Source organism: Pseudochaenichthys georgianus, unplaced genomic scaffold, assembly GCF_902827115.2.
Source record: "Pseudochaenichthys georgianus unplaced genomic scaffold, fPseGeo1.2 scaffold_223_arrow_ctg1, whole genome shotgun sequence".
NCBI classification, from domain to species: domain Eukaryota; kingdom Metazoa; phylum Chordata; class Actinopteri; order Perciformes; family Channichthyidae; genus Pseudochaenichthys; species Pseudochaenichthys georgianus.
In genome coordinates, this window is record NW_027262869.1 from 213,376 (window position 1) to 236,783 (window position 23,408).

General features: G+C 41.9%; 2 protein-coding genes and 2 long non-coding RNA genes across 4 annotated transcripts in view; 1 reads left to right on the forward strand and 3 right to left on the reverse strand.

Annotated features, from left to right (window-relative positions):
- The window catches only part of LOC117441960 (uncharacterized), a 605,495-nt gene that overhangs the window by 184,704 nt on the left and 397,383 nt on the right, over positions 1–23,408 (forward strand).
- Positions 4,908–5,679, reverse strand: LOC139433349 (zinc finger protein 253-like; the record flags this gene model as incomplete). The annotated part of the gene is given in 3 exon segments (XM_071202314.1): positions 4,908–5,065; positions 5,146–5,520; positions 5,523–5,679. Coding segments are annotated over 3 exon segments (690 nt in total), but the record flags the coding sequence as incomplete, so codon positions are not given.
- On the reverse strand, positions 5,784–14,327 carry LOC139433345 (uncharacterized). The gene is made up of 3 exons (XR_011642865.1): positions 14,210–14,327; positions 12,816–12,865; positions 5,784–5,856 (listed from the first exon to the last, which is right to left on the reverse strand). It is a non-coding gene; the product is annotated as an uncharacterized lncRNA (long non-coding RNA).
- LOC117441969 (uncharacterized) lies at positions 15,341–15,963 on the reverse strand. The gene is made up of 3 exons (XR_004551476.2): positions 15,878–15,963; positions 15,729–15,783; positions 15,341–15,623 (listed from the first exon to the last, which is right to left on the reverse strand). It is a non-coding gene; the product is annotated as an uncharacterized lncRNA (long non-coding RNA).

Below are 23,408 nucleotides of genomic sequence, written 5' to 3' on the forward strand. Positions count from 1 at the left end.
ACGAGCAAGGACTTCAAAGGCTTCATACAAGATGTCTTCCTAACCTCTCCCATCACGGAGGGAGACCTGGATGCGCCACTTGGAATACGCAGTTCTGTCTGGCACTACTCTCAAGCAGCAGAAGGAATGCAGGCGGATGAGCCTCCGTTTCACTGGGGGGATCAGCTACAGTGCTGATGAGCCACAAAAGCAGAGCAATTGGGGGGGTTTAAATATGGTGCTCTGACGACGAAGAGTTTGAGCCAATCAGCACCTCAGTGCTAATTTACAGTATCAGGATGCTTTTACACACACCACACACTCTTTGTCATAAAGAGATGAGGAGAACGAGTCAGAAAGACTGAAGGACACGTTCTTCCAGCTCCCGTACAGATGAACTTTGAATTGATTTTATATCTTGGATGTTTACAGATGTACAATTAATGACTGTCTTTATATTTCCAATGACGAGACCTGTGTTGAATAAGTGGTGATTAATATATTTTTGCCGGATCAGATTACACTTTCGCACTAAAACAAAAGTAATGAATTAATATGTTCAGATAAAGTATTGAATAATAATATATTTCTACTATCATCACAGATAATGTTAATATCCTTAATCGTCCAGCAATCAGGCTTAACAACACTACTCTTTAATGTATTATCCATGCACAGAAAGACCTACAATGATGTTTCAAGTACTGGATTAATTTCAGTTTTGGCCCAAAACAAATATTTATAATATGTCATATAACAATTATGTAGCATATTTTATCCTCAAATTAGAGAAGTATAATTTAAAGAAATTGATATTATACATTCAACATTAGATAAATACAGAGGAATCCTTTCCAAGTACCATAAGTAGATGCTCAGGTAAGTATGGCTAATAGAAATAATTGATAGACTTAATTTGGTACAGAGCAGTGGCATTCACAAATGTAATAATTCAAGTTTTAAGAACATTTAATCCTCCCTTTCCAGGTTTTTACAAAAGTCTTTGAATATTTGCCTAACTTTTCCTTTTCAGATTTTGAACAATGTACTTGACTGAAATTAATGTATTGATTTGACTAAGTGCCTTACTCTTGACTAAAGCGTATTTAAGTAGACGTAAAAGTAATCCTGAAATTGAGGACACTGCAATTTTGCAGATTACAGATTGATCAAATCACAATTGTGAATTTTATACCCTAACTGTGAATTTTTAGCTGGATCTCTTACGATCCTAAGTTTTTTAATGCTTTTGACTAGTGATTGCCTTGGAGTATATCTTTAAAGCGGCAAGCTGGTTTTGATTTTATAGTTTGATGAATGAAATTAACTAATGATAAATGATAAAATATATTAGTTTAAAACAAGTATTTTTGCTATTTATGCATCTGTGTTATGTGTGTTCATTATTGTGCCTTTGAAGAAAGATGAGATGATTTTTCCCATTATGATTGGCTGTCTCAATAATTGTGATTGAATGTTTCAATCTTATTTTACTTTGATGTAATTAATGTAAGGTGAGACCACACTCAAATCTGGAGACGCCTATTGAGTTAATTATTGACCAAATTATTATTAGACTAATGTTTTAGGTTATCATAAATGATAAAAAGAGAGGAACTGTCAGGGAAATAATTATCTCAGACTCCTAGATGTGACATACAGGACCAACCTTGACATCTATTTATGTCCTTTAAGGACACAGGCTGCTTCAGCCAATAATGTTATTGTTCCTGTCCTTTAAGGACACAGGCTGCTTCAGCCAATAATGTTATTGTTCCCATTCTGTGACCGGTCAATACTAGGTCACAGATGGTCTGTGTTGTAGGTGCCCTGGGACACCTCCTTCTTTGTGGTTTGTGGACTCCAGGGTATGACATATTCGAGGCCATAAGTGGCGGACGCAGGTAACTCAGTGTGCCCAAACTGTCTAAAGCTATCTTATCAAAACATGTTGATTACTCTCTTTTGAAACCAGTTAAATGGGCTAGCAAGAGAGAGGCGCTCCAGAATTGACGTGGCAACCACCCGTGCAGTCAGACCGTGACTGCTGTGAATTCTCCGGCCGTAACTCCAAATAAACCTCCAGTGTTTGACATCGAAGCTCCTGCTCTACCCGGTCTCCTTCCTGAGTCTGTGACTCCCACTGCATTGCTACACAGAAGTTTCCATAACACATGAGTAATGCAGATATCACTGTGTACTCATTTGACAGTGAGAGGAATATATCCGGTTTTATTGTGAAAACTTCGAGACCGGAAAAACTGTTTTCACCCACGCTAACTTTACATGGAAGCTGCACACACGTTCTCCTGGCGAGACCTCAGATCATCTTCGTGATATCTATCACACTGTAGATCCTACACATCCACTGGACGTGGATTCTAAGAGTACAATATACACTTCTCTCCAGAAAGATAATCAAAAAGCGTTTTAATGCCAAACTATTCCACAATGTAGGATTTTCCAGAGAGGGTTATTTGTGAATAAACGGGAGCATGTTGTTTCTCACACGACCACACTTTAAAACGTGGCTATGGGTCGTAATCTAAGGGGCTTAAACAATCGACCTCTTTGGTCGTGTTTTGTAGGAGGACAGGCTGGTCCGTTTCTAAGGCCATTTTATTTGTGGTAGTCTGATCATTTCAACAAGAGAATAGAATCAAACTGAAAACATCGTAAATATGTTCCAGATACATGAAGCAGATAATGAACAGTGAAACTCGCTCATGGACTTTAAGGTGAAGACTTTAAGAAAAGGTTTTCCCACACTCTTTGTAGGAGCCATTTTATGGCTGTTGCTGGCGTCTCAGTGTACCTTATTTATATGAATAGTGCAATATCAGGGTCTATGCAGGAATCCTGAAGTCATATTTAATACCTTTGAAGACCTTTAAGACCCTTTCCATACATTTTAAGACCTCATCGCAACTTCCAGTTCTAACCGGTTACATTGGCGACACACTTTACCTCACATGTACTATATTGATTAGCTAAACAGCACAGCTAAACAGAGTGCAGACAGACTAGCCTCCTCTCCACATGAACTTCACCCTCTCTGTGAAGGTCAGGGTTAATGCAGCATGCTGCTTTGCTGCTTCTGTGCTCTTTCATTCCAGTAGAACTCCTCAGAAACCAGTATTTGACCAATTAACAAAACAATTGACAAAACTTTGAACTATGAAATATATTAAACTTTGGTGAGCTTCAGCGGAGTAATGCCATATAGGAGCTCCCTCACAAACACCCAGGGGTTCAATTGGGCTGGGGCTGTCCAGGGCTAAGCCCGGCACAGAGGACGATGCTCTGACGCCATCCCCCTCACACATTTGTCATATGTTTACAAAAAACGATATATATGTTAAGACTTTTCTCCTTCTTAATATAGACTATATTTAGGGTCGATATTTGTTGACCTTACTTTAAAATAGCAGATCTCTGTGACCGGATATAGTTTGGCTTAGACCCCGGCCCCACGAGGACGCATACAGTAAAACGCAAATGCAAAAAAGTCTTCCGTTCATTAACGCGTCCGTTCACACTAGACCGCTGGAAACGCTGTAGTACATATGCCAGGCCTGTAAGTGGCGCTGCTGCCGCCACAAAATACACCAAAAGCAGCGAAGAAGACCCCGGAGCATGGTTGCCCTTCTGTTTATTCTCCGTGGTGGACGGCGTGTTCTCCTGCTGTATATCTCTCAGGTATACCCCCCCCCCCCACCGAGCGGAGCAAGGCAACGAAACTTAAAATAAGAAGCAGCATTTTATGGCACGCTATGCATGGGGCCACCTTTACCTCATTCACACCAACGCAACTCTGGTTCAAGCTCCGTGCTAGAGCTTTTCAGGTTCAGAACCAGTTCTTCGGTTTAGCTCTGGCTCTTTTCACACCGCCCAGAGTCCGACTGGTAATGCGTCGTTGCCTCATCGTTTGCGTCATGGCGTAACCGTTTGCGTGCCTGCTTCATAAAGCCAAACCGCGAGGATGAAATCAGTTGCATTCATTTCTTATGGCTCTATCTGCAGCTTTTCCAGAGTCATTTCTGTGGTTTAGTTATATTCTTATAAAAAAGTGTACTCGTGTCAATAAAGTTTTTTTTAAAACACAATTGCTTCCGAGGTCGGTCTTATTTCTTAAGGTGGACTGAACCATGAGTGTGGAGTAACGTTGTATCTTTCATTTAAATGAACTGTAACCTTCACCCAGGTATGTAACAGCTGTTCTCAAATGAACACGTGAAGTAAAGTTTAATATTTATAGATGTATAATGAGTTATAATGAGGTGATCAACGTGAATGCTCAGGTTCCACCTTAACACGCAGACACGTTGCTTCACCATGAGCAGAAACCTTTATATATACAGTCTATGGCAGAAACATGTTGTCGTTGCTGTGGACCTTCTTAATACCTTGGAAAATGCCGTTTGATATTTAATAGCCTTAATTTTCGCTAAATTGATCAACTTTTAATACTTTTTAAGACACCGCGGACACCCTGAATGTTATTTTGAACACTCTGTGGTGGGGTGTATAAACGGGGTCATATGTGACAGGAGAGGAAGTGGTGACAGGCGAGGAAGTGGACACAGGAGAGGAAGTGGACACAGGAGAGGAAGAGCATACCGATTCTACCAGACGGTCAGCCCAGACGATGCTCATACTACAACTATTGACACAGTGGACTTAAACCTTGGTATGTAAAGCAATAAAACAGCACGCTGTCGGCAGACGGACAGAAAACAAAACTCAAAGGAACAGTGAACATTATGCCTGTCAATTCTGACGTTACGTCAACAGATGGCGCTGTTGGGATGGGATCTGTAATGGAAAAAAGGATTACCTGACACAAGGCCAATAGATGGGAATTGTTTATTGTAAACTGTGAAAAAAATAAAATATGCTTAATTGCGGCTCCTACACTCTGAAACCCACTATGGTTTTTCTCCTGAGTGAACAGGAAGATGTGATTTGAGATTACTTGGTTGAGTGAAAGTTTTCCCACACTCTTCACACCAGTACGGTTTTTCTCCAGTGTGAATACGGTGATGTATTTTGAGAGCACTTGATCTAGTGAAAGTTTTCCCACACTCTTCACACCAGTACGGTTTTTCTCCAGTGTGAATAGGTGATGTGTTTTGAGGGCACCTGGTGTAGTGAAAGTTGTCCCACACTCTTCACAGCTGTAAGGTTTTTCTCCAGTATGAATAAGTTGATGTGTTTTGAGAGCACCTGATTGAGTGAAAGTTGTCCCACACTCTTCACAGCTGTAAGGTTTTTCTCCCGTGTGAATACGTTGATGTGTTTTGAGATTACTTGATGTAGTGAAAGTTTTCCCACACTCTTCACACCAGTACGGTTTTTCTCCAGTGTGAATAAGGTGATGTGTTTTGAGAGCACCTGGTGTAGTGAAAGTTGTCCCACACTCTTCACAGCTGTAAGGTTTTTCCCCAGTATGAATAAATTGATGTGTTTTGAGAGCACCAGATTGAGTGAAAGTTGTCCCACACTCTTCACAGCTGTAAGGTTTTTCTCCCGTGTGAATACTTGATGTGTTTTGAGATTACTTGATGTAGTGAAAGTTGTCCCACACTCTTCACAGCTGTAAGGTTTTTCTCCCGTGTGAATACGTTGATGTGTTTTGAGATTACTTGATGTAGTGAAAGTTTTCCCACACTCTTCACAGCTGTAAGGTTTTTCTCCAGTGTGAATACGGTGATGTGATTTGAGATCACCTGATGTAGTGAAAGTTGTCCCACACTCTTCACAGCTGTAAGGTTTTTCTCCTGTGTGAATACGCAGGTGGCTCTTTAAATGTCCAGATGCTGTAAAGGATTTGTCACATTGCTGACAGCTGTGACGTCTCTCTCTTCCTTTCGGTTTCTAGAACAGACGGACAGAGAAAGAGAGAAAGTCAATCTAAAAAGCATAAATACACAAGTTAACACAATAAAAACTCACTTCATATAAATCTTGAGTTAACAAAATACTACTTATCAACTGTTTGTCTTTATTATATTTGATACAGTAATACAGAAATATTCTAACCAAAGTATATACCATTGGTGGGGGACTTGAGTCACATGACTTTACTCGAGTCACATGACTTGACTCGAGTCACATGACTTGACTTGCCTATTTTTTTACTTGAGACTTGCTTGACTAACATTGATAAAAGACTCGACTTGACTTTGACTTGGTATTCATGACCTGAGACTTAGGCTTGAGACAGATGACTCGAAAGGACTTTACTTTTTAAAATATAATATTTGCATTGTATTGTACGAAGCACCTAGAGGGCAATGAAAGAAAAAAAGAGAGAGAAAGTCTCTCGTTCGCAGGAGAAAGTAGAAAGTGGAGCGCCCAGGAGACGGCCGTTTCATTGCAGACTGTTATGTTTATGTGGGGAAATAAATACATTATTTGAGATATATTTCAAACTCGGACTTCATTTTAGGGACATTTCGGCCAGGGGTGTAGAGTTATTTGTTCAAGCACCGGATCGGCAAAACAGGAGAGTCTGTGAACCAGTCTGCCTTGACCTATGTATTCATGTCTGACTCTCACAGTATCTGCTGCTTCATAGAAGAAACCCTCCTTCACTTCATGAAATTTCTGCAGCACCAGGAGGCAGTAACGTGTGACTCAGCAGAATCTGAGAAGAGCAGCAGCAGCAGCAAAGAGCTGTGCCTTCACTGTGTTTCCCTTCATTAGAACAGCTAACGAGCGAGCGACCCCACACACACACACACACACACACACACACTTTATGATTTCAGAGCCCCACTCTCCATTGTTGTTAGTGTTGAAAATAAAACTCTAGTTTCATAACCACAGTCTTTTAACTGATTTAAACTGGGGTTATTCATCAGGATTTCGTAGGACTTGACTTGCTTGACTCTCACCCCAGTAACTTGAGACTTGCACATGTATGACTTACTCCCACCTCTGGTATACAGGAGACAGAGGGAGACGGCATCCTGTCACTGCAAGTCTCAGTATGCTCCGTTCCTCTTGGGTTTTGTTTTTTGTCTAAACTTTGTCGTGTCTGTATGAAACGTCATTTTGAGAGACCATGCTTTTGATTCTGTGGATTACATTTGCCTTCTACAGACCATGTCTGGCCATTCAACTTTCCAAGACACACCTGAGTGACAGCACGAACAGGTATGGCGAGGAGCCCCGGCCTCTGCTACAGCCGCGAGGCTATGCTAGAGCTACAATGCGATCGGCCTCCTACGAATACACCAATCCATCTGTGCCCTTCGTTATTGGATGAAATCCCTCGGGAGCCGCTTAGAAACACCAGGAAAAAGAGACGAGGAAGGAGGGGAGGCGTTCAGAATACTGCGCAGATTCAGCGGGCCACCACTTCCATCCATCATTCTCACAAACCTGCGCTCATTGAGCAACAACGTGGACACACTAAGGACACACACAAGGTACTGTCATGAATTTCTCGAGGCCTCTTTATTATGTTTCACGGAAAGTTGGCTCCAATCTACGATGCCTGAATCTCTCTTTGAAGTACCCGGACTCGCCCTTGTTCGAGCAGACAGGGATGCGAACTCGGGGAAAACCAGAGGAGGTGGTATTTGTGTGTATATTAATGATCTGTGGTGACGATCATACTCGGTAAAATGTAAAACCTGCAATCCCAACGTAGAAATTCTCGGCATGACGTCAAGACCCTTTTATCTGCCTCGAGAATTCGGGTGTATTTTACAGTTTGTTGTTTACGTGCCTCCCAGCGGCAGAGGACACTGTGTTCACGAGCTGCAACTCAGCCACCCCGATGCACCGGCAATAGTGCTCGGGACATGAAGCAATGTCGCCTGGAGACTGTTACCTGGGTTCCAGCAGTGTGTTAGGGATCACAGCAGGAAAGACAATATCCTGCACAAATGCGTTGTTAATGATAAAGGAGCCTATGTGTCTAAATACAGACACCAATACTGAACTCTGATCATAATGTTGTGAATATGATACCAGTGGATAAGACCAAACTCAAGGGAAGTCCACCAGAAAAGAAAGTAATACATCATATGTGACTAAGGACATAAAACAAAGACTACGGAGCACTTGAACAGACAGAGAGAGAACTGAAAGTCAAATTGAGGGAATCAAAACACACAGAGAGCTTTTGGGAAATGCTTTTAAAGCCAAAGACCCCAAAAAATGTGGGACACCATGAGAACCGTGACAGGAATGACCTCTTCAGCTAAACCTATTGTGACGGACAAGACATACTTGATCCATACCAATGTGCCTATAAGCAAGGGGGTGGTACTGCTGCTGCTCTGGTTCACATCATCACTAAACATTTAGATAAACGCCACACCTATGCAAGAGCCCTCTTCCTAGACTTCCTAGCTCCAAGTGGTGCAGTTTGAGAATGTACGATTGGCCCAGTCTCCTCTGATGCTACACTGCAGCCTGCTGGGAGACAGTCCAACCACACACGTTCAACACGCCTAATAATGATACATTATATTTATAGCCTATAGGCCTAGCGCTTTCTACAACTCAAAGACGCTTGCACGCATTTATTCACACAGCTGCAGCTGCCCAGCTGCTCACTGTTTGTAAAAGTAAATACATAGTATTTTCATCTCAATAATGTACTTTCTATACCCTGCTTCATAAACAATACTGACATCCCTGCTCCTCCGAGTCTGGGGGTCCGGGGATGTGAGGACAGCGCGAGGACACAGACAGGGAGGCTGCTTCACTTCATAAATCAATACAGATTTGACTTAATGTTTTCATAAATACATTTTTCTCCAGCTAAATCAAGAACTCACTCTGTGACTTGCGGTGTCCCCCAAGGATCAGTCCTTGGCCCCACCCTTCACACCATATATATATCCCCCCTTGGTCGTGTCATCAGCCGGCATGGAATATGTTTCCATTGCTATGCTGATGACACACAGCTCTACATCAGAGCAAACCCAACCCCCTCTGCACCTCTGCCATCATCCACAATAACCACATGCCTGGAGGAGATAAAGGTGTGGATGAAGCACAACTTCCTCCAGCTAAACAGCTCCAAGACTGAAGCCATTCTTATTGGCACTCCACATCAGGTCCGTTCATCTGCCATCACCAGCATCACCTTCTCCGGTCAGAACATTCCACTCTCAACAACGGTTACCAATCTGGGAGTTAAAATGGATCCTCACCTGACCTTTGAGGCCCACATCAAGCAAATATGCAAGACTTCTTTCTACCACCTGAGAAATATTGCGAAACTCCGCCCCACACTCAGTCTGCCAGATGCTGAAAAGCTTGTCCACGCCTTTGTCTCCTCCAGGCTGGACTACTGTAACGCACTCTCATTGGGATTCCTAGCAAGAACATCCAGAAGCTGCAATACATCCAAAACACAGCTGCTAGGATCCTGATGAGAGTGCGGAAGTACGAACACACCACACCCATCCTCAAATCACTGCACTGGTTCCCGGTCTCACTCAGGATTGACTACAAAATCACCCTCTTCACTCATCAGTGCATATATGGAAATGCTCCCTCCTACATCAAGGAATTGCTCACCCCACAAACCTCCACGAGGAACCTACGTTCAGTAAAGGCAAACCTCCTCATCCCACCAAGGACAAAACTGAAGACCATGGGAGACCGAGCCTTCTGCTCCGCTGCTCCGAGATTGTGGAATGCCCTCCCAAACCAGCTGAGGACACCACAGACTGTGGAGGCTTTCAAAAAAGGCCTATAAACGCATCTTTTTAGAATAGCCTTTAACTAGATTTTTAAATCCCCCACATTATGCCATGCGGGCATGAATGTCACAGCTTTTATTATGTTGTTTTAATTGTTGTTTTGTTTCACCTTTTTTAATTTTTTATTTTGTAGCACTTTGAGTTTTGTTTACGCAAATGAAAAGTGCGCTTATAAATAAAATATATTATTATTATTATAAAGGAGATGGCATTAAACGGGCAGCGGATCTGCTGTGTGTGGAGAGAGAGAGAGAGAGAGAGAGAGAGAGAGAGAGAGAGTTGCTTCCCGACCCGGTCGCTGTGCTGCACTTCCCGCCCGCCCCGTCTAACTGCACAGAAAGCGGCGAGATGCATTTAGGAATCCACAAGCAGAACCCAAACTAACATTTCTAAACGAACAATGGCGGACAAGTACAATGTGCGAATGAGTTCTGCCTTTTGTAAACTGAATGTATCAATAACTTGTCTTCCGTCACTGCATCGAGACCGAATTGTCCACGACCGCATCGCGATGCATCGTAGAAACGATTATTTTCAACACCCCTATTGTTCGCCGGACAAGTCGATTGAAAGATCTACTTGTCCGATATTGTAAAGTACACGTCCCGGACGGTGGGACGTGTTCTTTTCCGCACACTGGTCTGTATACGGTAGGGGTGTAACGGTTCAAACATTTTGGTTCCGTACGTACCTCGGGTTTTAGGTCACGGTTCAGTCCGGTACGTTTTCGGTACCGCAGAAACAATTATCACAAAACATAAAATATATAGTTTTTAAATTATTATTAAACTGAATATTCACTCAAATAAATACAGAATCTAATGAAATGAACATTGAGGTGCAGCATGTGGATGAACTGAAATAACCTGCATCTGAACTGCACTGTTCCTGAGCAGCAGCTTGGCATCAGGACTTGCTTGTTGTTGTGTTTTCATGTCGTCTAAAGAAAGATGAACTCGTCCACATGGCTGCAGAAAGGGCAGATCTGCTGGCACTAGGATGTCTCCTGCTGTGGAGAACACCCTCTCTAGGGACAGAGGCAGCACAGCCAGGTAGCGCTTTGCTACCATGGCAACACGAGGACACTTGGCGTTTGTGATAGCTCTGGCTTGGTCTGAACTCTCTGCGAGCGGTGGAGGCTACATGCTAGCGGGAGTTGGGTTTGCACTTCAGTCTGTTTTCTTTTGGTACCGGTGATATTCACGTTCGGTGATGCCTTTTCAAATGAGTGAAAGTTCGATGTATTGCCAGCCGCGTAATGTATAACTGGATAGTATCTTCATTATTTAAAATATAAGCTGTCTAAAAACGAAAACCGTATTTCGCAACCAAAAGCTGATGCCTGGCTGCCAAATACAGAAAAAAGTTGTACAGATGTATTTTTGATCCTCACATATTAGTTTTCCGGTTAAAACCTCTGCACCTGCAAACAACCCGCTCTCTGTGCACGGATCGCTGTGTGGGAAGTAATTGTTTCTAATCAGATTCTAAGCCAATGAGGGTAGATTTCTTGCGTTCATGACGTAGCGCTTCATGTACGCATTGTGCGCAGTCCGGAGCTGACAGCTCCATGGAGCCTGCAGGCTAATGTCAGGACACCTCCACTCTCAGGACAGCGCCACTTTCCGAACCCTTGATGAATGCTTGTGCACAACAACTGCAGGAAAACCCGTTTTAAATGTGTGTTTCCTGTGTGGCGGATACAGCTGCTCGATTTATGTCTGTATGAAGCTGTGTGAGTGTGGAGGGAGCAGCTACAGGTTAGCTTAGCCTAATCGATCAGTGCACTACGAAGCCAGTGCTAGACAGTGACATCAACAGGGGGGGGAGCCCCGCCGGTCATTACGGCCGATATTCACTCTTAATAGTTTGATCGGTGCTCTCTATAAAGGCCGATCAGGAGAGCTGGATCTGATCGATATGAACCGCGAAGCACACAAAATGGCGACGTCAGAGTTCCCGTTAGCCTGCAAACCTAAATCTCTTCGGTCAAAATAATTTCCCTTTAGCGCAATACCGCTTTAGTTGCGCCACTTATGTGACAGACAAGAAGAGTATGTGACAGACAAGAAGAGTATGTGACAGACCAGAAGAGTATGTGACAGACAAGAAGAGTATGTGACAGACAAGAAGAGTATGTGACAGACAAGAAGAGGATGTGACAGACAAGAAGAGGATGTGACAGACAAGAAGAGGATGTGACAGACAAGAGGATGTGACAGACGAGAAGAGGATGTGACAGACGAGAAGAGGATGTGACAGACGAGAAGAGGATGTGACAGACGAGAAGAGGATGTGACAGACGAGAAGAGGATGTGACAGACCAGAAGAGTATGTGACAGACCAGAAGAGGATGTGACAGACCAGAAGAGGATGTGACAGACCAGAAGAGTATGTGACAGACGAGAAGAGTATGTGACAGACGAGAAGAGTATGTGACAGACGAGAAGAGGATGTGACAGACAAGAAGAGTATGTGACAGACCAGAAGAGTATGTGACAGACAAGAAGAGGATGTGACAGACAAGAAGAGGATGTGACAGACAAGAAGAGTATGTGACAGACAAGAAGAGGATGTGACAGACAAGAAGAGGATGTGACAGACAAGAAGAGGATGTGACAGACAAGAAGAGTATGTGGCAGGTAGTCTATCATTAGCTAGAACTAGCTGCATCTGATCGATATGGACATAAACGCGAGTGAAGTCTGATCTGACGGGAGAGAGAGATCAGCTGCAGCGGTGAGCGGACAAAACACACACTTCAGGTTAGAATATCACACGTAGCTATTTTAATGACCTCTCAAACTATCGTAACTAGTTATAGATATGTTTAGTTTCACTGTCGGGTCCCTCATTACTGGATCCGCGAGCTGCATGATACTGGCATGATAGATTGCCCGATCGGGCACCCAGCAGGTGAGGCTTCCTTGCCCGAGCTAGATACTAGACGGCCCCGGGCCATCGGGCAGTCCTTAATGTCGAGCCCTGCGTCACACCCCTAGTAGATGGCGCTCCGAGCTGAATAAGGGCGTCAAATGAAGGCAAGACGCCCGCCTGGCGGAAACGCTGGAGTTAGGAATATCTTGTGATGAAGTGCACACTGACCTGAGCTCCAGGGGCCTCCTTCTTCTCCTCCATGCTGCTCATCAGCTGTCCTGATGAAGACCACAGAGCTGCTTCATTATTAATATAATACAAATATTTAGATATAATTCATCATAAACCGTCAGCAGTGAAGAGGAGGAATTCAAAGAGTTTATTCAATGATATGTTCTATTTCTGGATGCTTCTATGTAGTGTTTTATCACACCACGTGCAGTGCCTTGTCTCATCTCTGCTGCTGTGACGTAAACATGGTCCAAATGGATCCATTTGGTCAATGTGATGCTAAGCAGAGGAGAACATGATAGAAAGATCAGATAGTTATTAACGTTACATGCACATGACTTTAACCATTACGATAACAACTTGGTTTTCTGTGTAAATTATTATTAATATAATACAAATATTTAGATATAATTCATCATAATCTGTGTAGCAACTTACATTCTAACTTACAGCTCACAGTTGGTTCACTTTTATTTCATTAAAATGACTTTATTCACATAGAAAGTGACATTAATGGATGTTTGAACCACGGTTATAACGCTATCCGTGTGAAACTATCACTAAGTTAACACAGAAAGCAAACATTAGCTAGTGAGACTGTTTAATGTACTCCATGTATACAGTATTTTCTGTATATTGTGTATTCTTTAGATACTCTAGTGATATGTGTCCTGTGTGTATACTTGCTGCTAATGCTTCATTTTTATTATCTTATTGCATCTTTTAAATATGTTTAACTCGTGTAATGCCTGAAAACACTTCTGCTGGGACACAATCATTTCCCAGTTTAAGATAAATCATTATTTAAATAAAGTATATCTATTTATCTAATGAGCTAAACCGTCGCTTAGCTTAGCGTTAGCAGCTAACTGAAGAACCCCATTCATTTCAATGGGAAAAATGCTACGTCGTGGTGAATGGCGATGCTAATAAGCTAGTTAGCATACCTTTAAAACCATATATATGGCAAAGAGCACCAACACAACAACTCTAACCGTCTTAAAGACAACTGGTGTAATAAATAACTAACATAAAGTCAGCTGAGCATTACAAATCAACTGTTACTCCCCAGAGCCGAACTGTAATAATAACTGTAGCTGTTAGCCGATAGCCGTTAGCTTTCAAACTGTAGCTGTTAGACGATAGCTGTTAGACTTTAGCTGTTAAACTGTAGCTGTTAAACTGTAGCTGTTAAACTGTAGCTTTTAGCCTTTATTTAAAGACAGTTTGAGACTATTTTTGTCGCACATTTTAAAAAAAATGTGTGAGTTTCTTTCTTCCAAGATTATAGCTGTTGTGTTAAATAAGATAACTTCTGATTCGTGATTAACTGTAAGCTAAGAGGTGTAAATACACTTAATGAAACCTCTGCAGGTGTTTAATACACTCACCTCTTCTTTTCTCCTTCTTCTCCTCTCGGTTTTGGGCGGATTGCAAAGAACTTTAAAGGTGCATCTTCTTCTTCTCTCGTTTTCTTCTTCTTCTTCTCTCGTTTTCTTCTTCTTCTTCTCTCGTTTTCTTCTTCTTCTTCTTTCGTGTTTATTGGCGGTTGGGAAACCAACTTGTAGGTGCATTACCGCCACCAACTGGACAGGAGTGTGGACAAGAGACTATGCAGAAAACAAGAAACAAAACAAAGAACCAAAACTCTAGATTATTTTAAATGTATCAATTTCTCTTAGAAACATAATAATCTCACAATATATATTGCCTGATGTTTTCCCTAACAGCCCTGATAGCGACAAGTCATGGAATGTTGCTTTCTTCAGTGTCTGGAAAAGCACATTTCTCTGAGTACTATATTTCCTGCAAAGCAGTAAAACATGCTCAACAGTTTCTGGCTGGCTGCAGTGTACACACTTTCCGGTTGGATGCTTTCCTATTATACTTCAAGTATGATTGAGACCTGTATGTAATGGCACTCTTGCCACTATAGAGCGGGGTTGACGCAATCCAAAACAATAAGCAGCCGAAGGTTTTCAGTCAAAAAATATACAATTTATTAACAACAAAGTATTGACTTAAATAGTCTCAAAATATTATACAGTATTTCGGCGATATGCTTTCCTAACTAAACTAAACTTTGTTTGCAGTCCAATTTGCAACACCAATCTCTGTCTGCAATTTGCGGTCGAAAAACTGTTCCGCTCCCCGTCTCATCAGGTCTCCGAGTTACCTCACTTAAATACACACCGGAAGGTACAAGGAAACAGATCATATTTACGATATCAAATTAACAATCATTTCATCAAAAACATATTCACCATGGCAATATAAATCCTTTTCCATCATTACATCATTTATCAAATTATGACTCGAAATAATAACTTTGTGGCTCTAACATACCGGCCCCTAATTGTTGACGCAGTAGCAAAACAATTAATACATTATAATAGAGCCAAAAAACAAGCAGTTACTCAAAATGTAACCGTCATCAATATACAATCATTGTCATAGTTCATAGTCCAATGGTTGTGTTTGGTGTGTTTGCATGAGTTCAAGAGGAAAAAAGGGGGGGGGCATGTGTATGTGTGTGATACTGGGTGTCAGAGGTTACTAGCACATGACACCTTGTTCAATCAACTGCTTCCAGAAGCAGACAGAGCTTGTCAATTGGTCGCTGTAAGGTGCTACTCTTGGTTTTCACCAAGACACTGCGGACAAGCCCTTTGGACCCTGACAGTGTCTTTATCACCCGGTGCTGTGTTATCCACGATGACGACGAGGTCATTGGGGCGAAGGTTCCGTTTGGGGTTGTGCCATTTGAGTACAAGTCCTCCTTGGGAAAGAGTCCAGGTGGGCCCCCTGGAAATGAAAAGTTTATGATTAAACGTTATTTGTCATCGTTGGAGCCAGTATTTTGATTTGATAAGAAAGGCCACCTAATGGCGACGTCTGTAGTCAACGCACTATAAAGGACTACAATTCCCACGCCGCCTGCGCTGAAGCCACAGTGATGGGCAACCTGTTGGAGAGACGCCGTCGAGGAACAGTTTTAACCATACACGTACACAAATCGTACAAGTACCCTTTAAGTTATGAAGTTATAGAAGCCTTACCAAGAAGAAAGAATACCGTCGTTTGTTATTTGATTTGAGTTTTGCCTCTTTGTTTTGAATATTGTAAAGGCCTCTTTTCTTTGTTGCATGTGTAAAAGTGTGTAATTTTATTTTGAGCAAACACATCGCAACATCATCCAAACCATCGGAGGCCGAGTAACTCTTCAACTGTAAGTAATATAAAGGAAAGAAAACGAGTCAGAAGTGTCTGTTTAGGCGTCTAGTGGCTTGATAGAAAAACAAGGAATGAAGCCACGACAATCGTTCTAGTCGGACCCATTAGAGCGTAAAAACTGTAGCTATAAGTATCTGAAATAAATATGTACTGAAAGAATAACTGCATGCATTGTTTCTTATGCGCAATTACTTCATTCTGTCTTTGTGTTTTTCGTCCTGCATTTATTGGGCCCCCCTCAGAAGATAACTGGCCCCAGTCAGAATATAGCATGGTGATGCAGTTGGTCCTCTAACCTGTAGCCTTTGACCTGATGAGGCGTTCTCTGCCGGTTATAAAGGAGCCATGAAAACACAACAACTTCAGTCTAATACAAAAATAAATACATTTATGTCATCAAGTTTTTTTATTGAGCACATTTTAACAAGGCATAAATAAATCAATAAGATATCGTGCAAAGGAAGCATCTTATAAAACTACTTTTAAATGCAGTAAAGAAAAAGCCAATACAAATTAAAACAAGATGAATTGTAATGAAAAAAGGTTGCCCTGCTCTCCTCTGTGTTTCAGTCCCGGTCTCTAAGCCCCGCCTCCAGCCCCTGGTCTCCCTGATGGAGGGCTCCACCTGGCGGGGGGGTCCGGTGCAGCTCACCTGTGATATGTGACTTCAAACAACCAAAAAGAAACATCAAATGCAGGGATGCGGAAAGTCAGTCAGAGTTGGGGGTGCGGTTGGGGGTGCCTCGCAGCGGCGAAACTGTGGCGCTTACACTGCGTTTGCGCTTCAGATGAGGCTCCCTCCGCAAAACGAGGCCCCACGCAGTCTGCGTGATCGGCGTGATCTGCGTGGAGGGAGGGTCCGGTATAATAGCGTCACACTAAATGCAGTCATTTGGTCTTTAGCAGCAGCTTGTGAGAGCAGCGCGTTCATCGGTGTTCGTTGTCATGCTGCCAGCTTGTTGACGGCCTGTGTGTTGATGGGACTTCTCATGCTCCCTAAATGTTTCCTCTGCCTTTCGCCAGTTCTTAAACCGTGCTTTCACAAAACTCCCATCCCTGATCTTGCGCTGACGAGCTTCTTTTCTATAGCAGAGCAACAGAAGAAGCACACTGCATGATCCCTTTCTCTTATCGTGAAGCTTTTTAGAGACTGCTTACACTGAAATGCTAACTCAAACACACTCAAAATAAAACGTTTGTATTGATTTGATCAGTGAACTTTTTGGCGTTGCAGTTACAACTCTCCGCCAGCAGGTGGGGGTGCTGCAGCCCCCTCAGCACCCCCCCTTCCCACGGCCATGATCAAATGACTAATGAAACATCAGAGAGAAGCTGAGTTACTGCAAGGAGAGAAGGAAGTACTGAAACATACACAAAGCAACCACTTAGAAAGCAAAAGGACTGAAAGGGGAGCAAAACAGACGATCACATGAATACAGAACAAGTGTTAAAAAAGATGCAAAAAGACTGAAAGTAGATTTGGTGACGCAAACAAAGACACCCCCCCTCGCTTGGACCTTACAACAGGAACCTAATCTTTAAATTCACACAATTCAAGTTGTATATCTCTACCACTCCATCTTAGTGCCAAAGTCTGTCCCCTCCCAGAGACGTTGATCGCTTCTCAGGAAAGAAGAGTAATGATGAGAAGGAAGCAGACGTTGTGTCAGAGTGGAACATGTCCATGTTGCTGAGCAACAGACAGGAAGCAGGGGGCGGGTCTCTGACTCTGGACCTTCACACTCACATGTGTTAATATGTAATCCACTACAAGAGGCGAGTTGCACGGGATGACGTATTTCCATTTCCAGTTCATTGAGCGTGCGCTTGTAAACTTCCGGTCTGCGGTAGAGCGGTAGAGGGGGTGGTGGCAACACTGGACTGTGACTGGACGAGAAATGGCAGAGGGAAGTGACGAGGCAGGAAGTTAAGTTGAAGGAGGACACTCTGATAGTGAGTAAAAGAGAGTTTGTACTGTTTATGGCAGAGATTATCAACTGTTCAGCGCAGACTAAAGCCAATTTAATTGTCAAATGATCTGAAAAGTACCTTGATGTGAAAGGGATGCACTGGGGACACGTGAAAGATATCCTGAATGATGACGTCCAACAACCTCAGACATGGACTGGATCATCCTGATGGTGGTAATTGTACTGCAGTGGAATGCTAGAAGTTTAATTGCAAATGGACAAGAGTTCAACAAATATATTGACAACCTGGGAGAGAAACCTAAAGTTCCTTGTATTCAGGAAACATGGCTGAAAGCACAACTGGGTTTTATTGTGAAGGGATATACTGCAGCTAGACGAGATAGGGACTCTGGCAGAGGGGGAGGAGTCGCAACATTCATACAGAGTGGGATAAGCTACAAAGTTATGCATGTAGGTACAGATCATGAAGCAATAGTTATAAGGGTATGGAATGATAGAGGACCTATAGATATAGTGAATTATTATAACGTGGGGAATTAGATCAAAGTATATTAGAGGATGCTGGGGGTTCACTGCAAGACAAAGTAATATGGTGTGGGGGTTTTAACTCACATAGCTCGCTATGGGGAAGCAGGAGCACAGATGCAAATGGGGCAGTAGTTGAGGAATTTATAGATGACCTCGGGCTAGTGTGCATTAACACTGGAGAAGGAACACGATATAATTGCACGAAGAATATAGAAACAGTACTCAACATTTGTATCTAGTGCTTTAGCAGGTATAAGTACATGGAATGTGGTGAAGCATACTACAGTGGGCAGCGATCATTATCCGGTAATGACTAAAGTTGGGACCAACATAAGGTTTGAAAAGGACAAGAAAAGTCCTAGATGGAAACTGGGAAAGGCTAATTGGGATGCCTTCCAAGTTGTAAGTACGAATAGATGTAAAACACTTCAAGAGGAAAATGATGATGATATAAATAAATGCAATGATGAGCTGGTTAAGGTTATCATTCATTCAGCTAAAGAAACAATTCCAGAAAGTGCAGGAGTTAGGCGCACCAAGGGTGTACCCTGGTGGAATGGTGAATGCAGTGAATCCATTAAAGACAGGAATAAAGCATTCAGGCAACTCAAACAACTCCATTCTCAGGAAGCTTTGAATCAGGGTGAAAGGGCCCAGGCTGTAGTGATGAGAACAATAAGAACGCAGAAACGCACTTTTTGGAGGCAATACTGCAATAGTATTGGAAGAGAAGTACATCCAGGATTTGGGCCCGCTGTTTTAATTGTTTTATTGTTATGTTTATTGTTGTTATTTGTAGGGCTTTTTCCTAATATTTATTTTAGTTGAAAATATGTTGAAAGATTAGTTTAATATCTTTTTTTTTATTTTGCTATGAAATTCCGAATGACATTCTGAATGAAAGGCTGCGCGAGAGACTGGTTTTTCGCTGGGTTGAGTCGTGTGGGGTTTTGAGTGAGATGCGGCACAGCCTGTCAGTTTACCTTGCTAGGTTAGTTTGGCTAATATAATTTATATTTATCTGCAACAATGGATATCAGGAAGTGGTTCATGAAAGGAATATGGCAACTCAGCGCCAGATGCAGGCACATTAGAAGACATCAGAGAAATTGACTCTCAAGCCGGCTCTCTCACAAACTCCTGCTCTGTGCGCAAGCAGACTGTGCACACGCACTCTGCCTCGCTCAATATCTCTCTCTCCACCTCGTCAACAGCCTTATGGCAACCTAAAACCCCTCTGTTTCCGTAACAACAATTCTCGAGCATCTAACAGCATCACTTTTTCATTTCTGGGATGAGAATAGGTCATACAGGTCTCAATCATACTTTAAGTATAATAGGAAAGCATCCAACCGGAAAGTGTGTACACTGCAGCCAGCCAGAAACTGTTGAGCATGTTTTACTGCTCTGCAGGAAATATAGTACTCAGAGAAATGTGCTTTTCCAGACACTGAAGAAAGCAAAATTCCATGACTTGTCGCTATCAGGGCTGTTAGGGAAACATCAGGCAATATATATTGTGAGATTATTACGTTTCTAAGAGAAATTGATACATTTAAAAATAGTCTAGAGTTTTGGTTCTTTGTTTTGTTTCTTGTTTTCTGCATAGTCTCTTGTCCACACTCCAGTCCAGTTGGTGGCGGTAATGCACCTACAAGTTGGTTTGCCAACCGCCAATAAACACGAAAAAAGAAGAAGAAAACGAGAGAAGAAGAAGAAGAAAACGAGAGAAGAAGAAGATGATGCACCTTTAAAGTTCTTTGCAATCCGCCAGAAACCGAGAGGAGAAGAAGAAGGAGAAAAGAAGAGGTGAGTGTATTAAACACCTGCAGGGGTTTCATTAAGTGTATTTACACCTCTTAGCTTACAGTTAATCACGAATCAGAAGTTAAGGCTAAAAGCTACAGTCTAAAAGCTACAGTCTAACAGCTACCGTCTGAAAGCTAACGGCTATCGTCTAACAGCTACAATAATTCCAGTTCGGCTCTGGGGAGTAACAGTTGATTTGTAATGCTCAGCTGACTTTATGTTAGTTATTTATTACACCAGTTGTCTTTAAGACGGTTTGAGTTGTTGTGTTGGTGCTCTTTGCCATAGATATGGTTTTAAATGTATGCTCTAACTAGCTTATTAGCATCGCCATTCACCACGACGTAGCATTTTTCCCATTGAAGTGAATGGGGTTCTTCAGTTAGCTGCTAACGCTAAGCTAAGCGACGGTTTAGCTCATTAGATAAATAGATATACTTTATTTAAATAATGATTTATCTTAAACTGGGAAATGATTGTGTCCTAGCAGAAATGTTTTCAGGCATTACACGAGTTAAACATATTTAAAAGATGCAATAAGATAATAAAAATGAAGCATTAGCAGCAAGTATACACACAGGACACATATCACTAGAGTATCTAAAGAATACACAATATACAGAAAATACTGTATACATGGAGTACATTAAACAGTCTCACTAGCTAATGTTTGCTTTCTGTGTTAACTTAGTGATAGTTTCACACGGATAGCGTTATAACCGTGGTTCTAACATCCATTAATGTCACTTTCTATGTGAATAAAGTCATTTTAATGAAATAAAAGTGAACTAACTGTGAGCTGTAAGTTAGAATGTAAGTTGCTACACAGATTATGATGAATTATATCTAAATATTTGTATTATATTAATAATAATGTACACAGAAAACCAAGTTGTTATCGTAATGTGCATGTAACGTTAATAACTATCTGACCTTTCTATCATGTTCTCCTCTGCTTAGCATCACATTGACCAAATGGATCCATTTGGACCATGTTTACGTCACAGCAGCATAGATGAGACAAGGGACTGCACGTGGTGTGATAAAACACTACATAGAAGCCTCCAGAAATAGAACATATCATTGAATAAACTCTTTGAATTCCTCCTCTTCACTGCTGACAGTTTGTGATGAATTATATCTAAATATTTGTATTATATTAATAATGAAGCAGCTCTGTGGTCTTCATCAGGACAGCTGATGAGCAGCATGGAGGAGAAGAAGGAGGCCCCTGGAGCTCAGGTCAGTGTGCACTTCATCACAAGATATTCCTAACTCCAGCGTTTCCGCCAGGCGGGCGTCTTGCCTTCATTTGACGCCCTTATTCAGCTCGGAGCGCCATCTACTAGGGGTGTGACGCAGGGCTCGACATTAAGGACTGCCCGATGGCCCGGGGCCGTCTAGTATCTAGCTCGGGCAAGGAAGCCTCACCTGCTGGGTGCCCCATCGGGCAATCTATCATGCCAGTATCATGCAGCTCGCGGATCCAGTAATGAGGGACCCGACAGTGAGACTAAACATATCTATAACTAGTTACGGTAGTTTGAGAGGTCATTAAAATAGCTACGTGTGATATTCTAACCTGAAGTGTGTGCTTTGTCCGCGCACCGCTGCAGGTGATCTCTCTCTCCCGTCAGATCAGACTTCACTCGCGTTTATGTCCATATCGATCAGATGCAGCTAGTTCTAGCTAATGATAGACTACCTGCTTATTAAAAGACACCTGAACAATAAGTGTCGCAATGCAACCGGGTGAGGCCGCAAAGTATAGCGCAGCATTATGCATGTGTTTACATGCCCACCGGAACCCCGAGGCATTACCAACAGATCAACGCACAATCAACCCATCCAGGACATCTCTTTCTCCACATTACGTGTTAGACATTAGAGTTGACTCTTCTTGTCTGTCACATACTCTTCTTGTCTGTCACATCCTCTTCTTGTCTGTCACATCCTCTTCTTGTCTGTCACATACTCTTCTTGTCTGTCACATCCTCTTCTTGTTACAGGTTACATGTGGGGTGCCTCAGGGCTCAGTCTTGGGGCCATTACTATTTATTCTGTATATTAACAATATATGTGAAGTATCAAAAATTATTAAAACCATTCTTTTTGCAGACGACACAAGTCTACTCTGCTGTGGGGACGATTTAGAACAGCTATTGGTCACAATGGAGAAGGAACTGAGCAGGATGAAGATCTGGTTTGACCAAAATAAATTAACATTGAATGCAAGCAAAACCAAACTCATTATATTTGGGAATCGATCGACCAATACAGAGAAGAAACTCACTATAAATGGCGTCCAATTAGAAAGAGTATCGGAAATAAAGTTCCTTGGAGTAATCATAGACAATAAATTAAGTTGGAAACCACATATAAGCTATATCAAAGCCAAAATATCCAAATCAATAGCAATTCTGAATAAAGCCAAATACCTAATTAATCAAGCTTCTTTGTTTATGCTGTACTGCTCCTTCATACTTCCATACATGATGTATTGTGTGGAAGTTTGGGGGAACACATATAAAACAAATACACATCCTATCTTCATCCTGCAAAAAAGAGCCATACGAGTTATACATAAAACTACCTACAGAGAACCAACAAATAAATTGTTCATCAAACTAAAAACACTAAAACTACAAGACCTGGTTGACTATAAAACTATTCAAATTATGTTCAAAGCCGCAAATCAACAATTACCTCATAATATCCAGGGACTTTTCACACAGAGAGAAAGCATACACATGTTGAGAGGAAACTGCATTTTCAAAAAACCACCCGTACGAACAAATGCCAAACTTCATTGCATCTCATCAAAAGGTGTTAGTCTGTGGAATAACTGTAACGATGCACTGAAATATTGTACAAGTCTATCTGAAATGAAAGTATTATTTAGGAGTCTAATCATTAATGGTTATGAACAGGACCTGTAAAATCTCATTTGTTGTTATTTCTTGTAATTGTAAAAAGTAATTTCTTTCTGATTGTTTTGTAAAAAAAAAAGAAAAGATTAACAAGACAAACATGTCGCTGATGACGATGACCTAATGTTTTATAAGAAAAATATATGTTAGAGGGGGTA